At 42.1% G+C, this 2,595-nt stretch overlaps 1 protein-coding gene across 1 annotated transcript; it reads right to left on the minus strand.

The window, feature by feature from the left end:
- Nucleotides 1-435: 435 nt before the first annotated feature.
- LOC147631076 (cypmaclein-like) lies at nt 436-1,682 on the minus strand. The gene is made up of 5 exons (XM_086809043.1): nt 1,518-1,682; nt 1,368-1,391; nt 1,223-1,274; nt 910-1,097; nt 436-871 (listed from the first exon to the last, which is right to left on the minus strand). Exons 1-4 carry the CDS (start codon nt 1,584-1,586, stop codon nt 913-915), a joined length of 330 nt encoding a protein of 109 aa, XP_086665169.1. The 5' UTR covers nt 1,587-1,682; the 3' UTR covers nt 436-871; nt 910-912.
- Nucleotides 1,683-2,595: the final 913 nt, after the last annotated feature.

Raw genomic sequence — 2,595 nt, forward strand, 5'->3', positions numbered from 1 at the left:
ATAGTTTGATAAGGTTTAACTTGCATACATTAAAGAAGTATTTTTTTATTTTCTCGCACTAGGTATGTGCTATAAAAATAAATGTCTGATTTACTATGATACCTCGTGTCCGTGCGTTATGTGTGTCTATCTTGGATGGAAATTCCCACTATTGTTAATATAAAATGGTATAATTTTACTATTTTAAATGAATAGAGAAAATGTAATTTTTTTTGTGTTTCATACATTATTTATTATCCTTCCCTTTAGTTACATTGTTTGATTTACTTTACAATAATGTTTTGCACGCTAGTTATTTTTTTTAATCACTACTACTTCTATTCTATGAAAATATCTTCTCTACCAATTTAGAGAGAAAAAAAAAACCATATATTTTTTTTTAATTTATGATGACAAAAATTCCCATGGATACAATTTGCAAATAATTCTGAAATATCATCGTGCAACAGACACAATTATAAAAAACGACCACGTCTACCATGTGACATCCCAACAGAGCGGCGAACGACGATGTAGGTTTCAGAACTGAGCGAACCAAAGTTCCCCATACACAATTTGCTATCAAGGAGTGCTCCTCCCCACCTACGCTGTGGAGGTGTCGGAGCCCTGGCAAGTGCAAGCGGCTATGTGGTATGCAGTCCAGCACATAATTTCGTTCTCAGACTTAGGGGCCGGCCAACGCTGCCCGCCCACCATCATTTTCTAGATCTTATACCGTTGATAGAAAGAGGCAAAAATCACTAGCACACGATTAACTAATCTAGGCTGGTATTTGTCTTACACAAAATAATTAATGTCGGATTACGCAGGTAACGAGAGAGAACATGAAAAGCCCTTACACGCATTTTATTACACGCAGCGTGTGAGCCACCTCCTAAGGCATTTTATTACACGCAGCGTGTGAGCCACCTCCTAAGGGCACTTGGATTTCCCTTCGTGGGTTGTCTGGTTAGTGTAACAGACTCCACACACTTGCTGGTTGCCCGAAGTCCCGGGCGGCACACACTTGCATCGACCACAGCACGTTTCACACGCCCTCTCACATATGTTAGGCCGCCCAGCTTTGCTACATCTGAACGCACAGGCTGATGTGCAATCTGCATAAACCAAATTAATCAACTCTTCCTAAGGTTTCGCATTCAATTTCACTAATTGCGTTGATTAGTGATTAGTGCCCCTGTTGTACTGCATCGACTACATGCATATGATATCGAAGACTTACTCAGCGGCGCTGAGGCTGGAGATGGTGCTGGGATCTGCTGCGGATCGAAGCCCTGGAAAGCAACAGGAAATTAGTACCTAAGCTTAATGCAAAGATAATCCAAGTGCGTAAAACATTGTTGGTAAATATAATTAAGGAGTTAAACCTGGCCAGCTTGGACTTGATGGTGCTAACGGACGGAAAAACCAAGGAAACGCACGCATACACACGCACAGATCAGAGAGTGAGGACATGGAGCGGGAAAAAAAAATCCGAAAAAATCAGGGCAAAAAGCACAGCACGACAGTGAAGATACCTGTGGGAGAAGTGCGAAAGCCAGAGCAGAAAACCCTAATACCCATAGAAGAGAGGTAGAGCTAGCCATAGCAACAAAAGAAAGGATCTTCCTGCGATCTGCAGCCTGCGGAGAAAGCTTCACCTTTATATATGAGTGTCGTAGGAGGGTTATGTGGAGAGAGAGAGAGAGAGAGAGAGAGAGAGAGAGAGAGAGAGAACCCAGTGTTCCTGTTTGTTGTATAGCAGTACAGCTCAATGAATAGAAGTTTGCAGAAGCCAGGCGGGCTGCCATGTCCACTCTGCCACAAATTTTCCAACTCCTCCTTCAAGAGAAGTAGAGAACAGCTCGATTCTTGCAGAGGTTGGTCAGTAGGTGGAAGACAGCCGTTATAGAGAGAGAGAGAGAGAGAGAGAGAGAGAGAGAGAGAGAGAGAGAGAGAGAATCCAATTGATTGCCCAGAAGGATGAGAGAGAGTCTAGAGAGATAAAGACTACAGATGGCAAAAAAAGGCACTGTGTGAATCTGCACCTTCTTCTAATTTTTTTTTAAAAAAAAGCACTGTGTGAATCTGCACCTTCTTCTAATTTTTTTAAATACTGTCTAATTTTGAAATTGAGTTTATAAACCCAGGGTATTCCAGTAGCTTTAAAAAAAAGATATTTGGAAAACTACGTGGGCATTACTCTTTGTCTTTCTCTCTCTCTCTCTCTCTCTCTCTCTCCCTCTCTCTGTCTCTCCCTCTCGCTTTCATGAGTGCGCACTCTTTGCTTCTCTCTCTAGCTATAAATTGCATGAGTACTCTCTAGCTTTTCCTTGCTCTCGAGTCTCCACAGAGGCCTTTTGAAGCTCGCTACAGTCTCTTTAAGTAAAGCCATTGTTATTGCTTTTTTTATGACAATCCTAGCTGTCTTTGCACGAGGCTTGTTGGTGGTTCTCGGAGAGTACTTCTCAGTTGTAACTCTTAAATATGTACATTGCAATCTGTTCACCTCAAGACTAAATCCCATGGGATATTTAAGAGGGTGGAGCTGTGAGATCCACAGTGGGGAAGTGGGCATGAGCTTTGGAGCGTCAATGGCCATTGGATGGGTGGGAA

The sequence above is a fragment of the Cibotium barometz genome, chromosome 15 (assembly GCF_041138505.1).
Source record: "Cibotium barometz isolate CiBa-2024 chromosome 15, ASM4113850v1, whole genome shotgun sequence".
In the NCBI taxonomy this organism is placed as follows: Eukaryota; Viridiplantae; Streptophyta; class Polypodiopsida; order Cyatheales; family Cibotiaceae; genus Cibotium; species Cibotium barometz.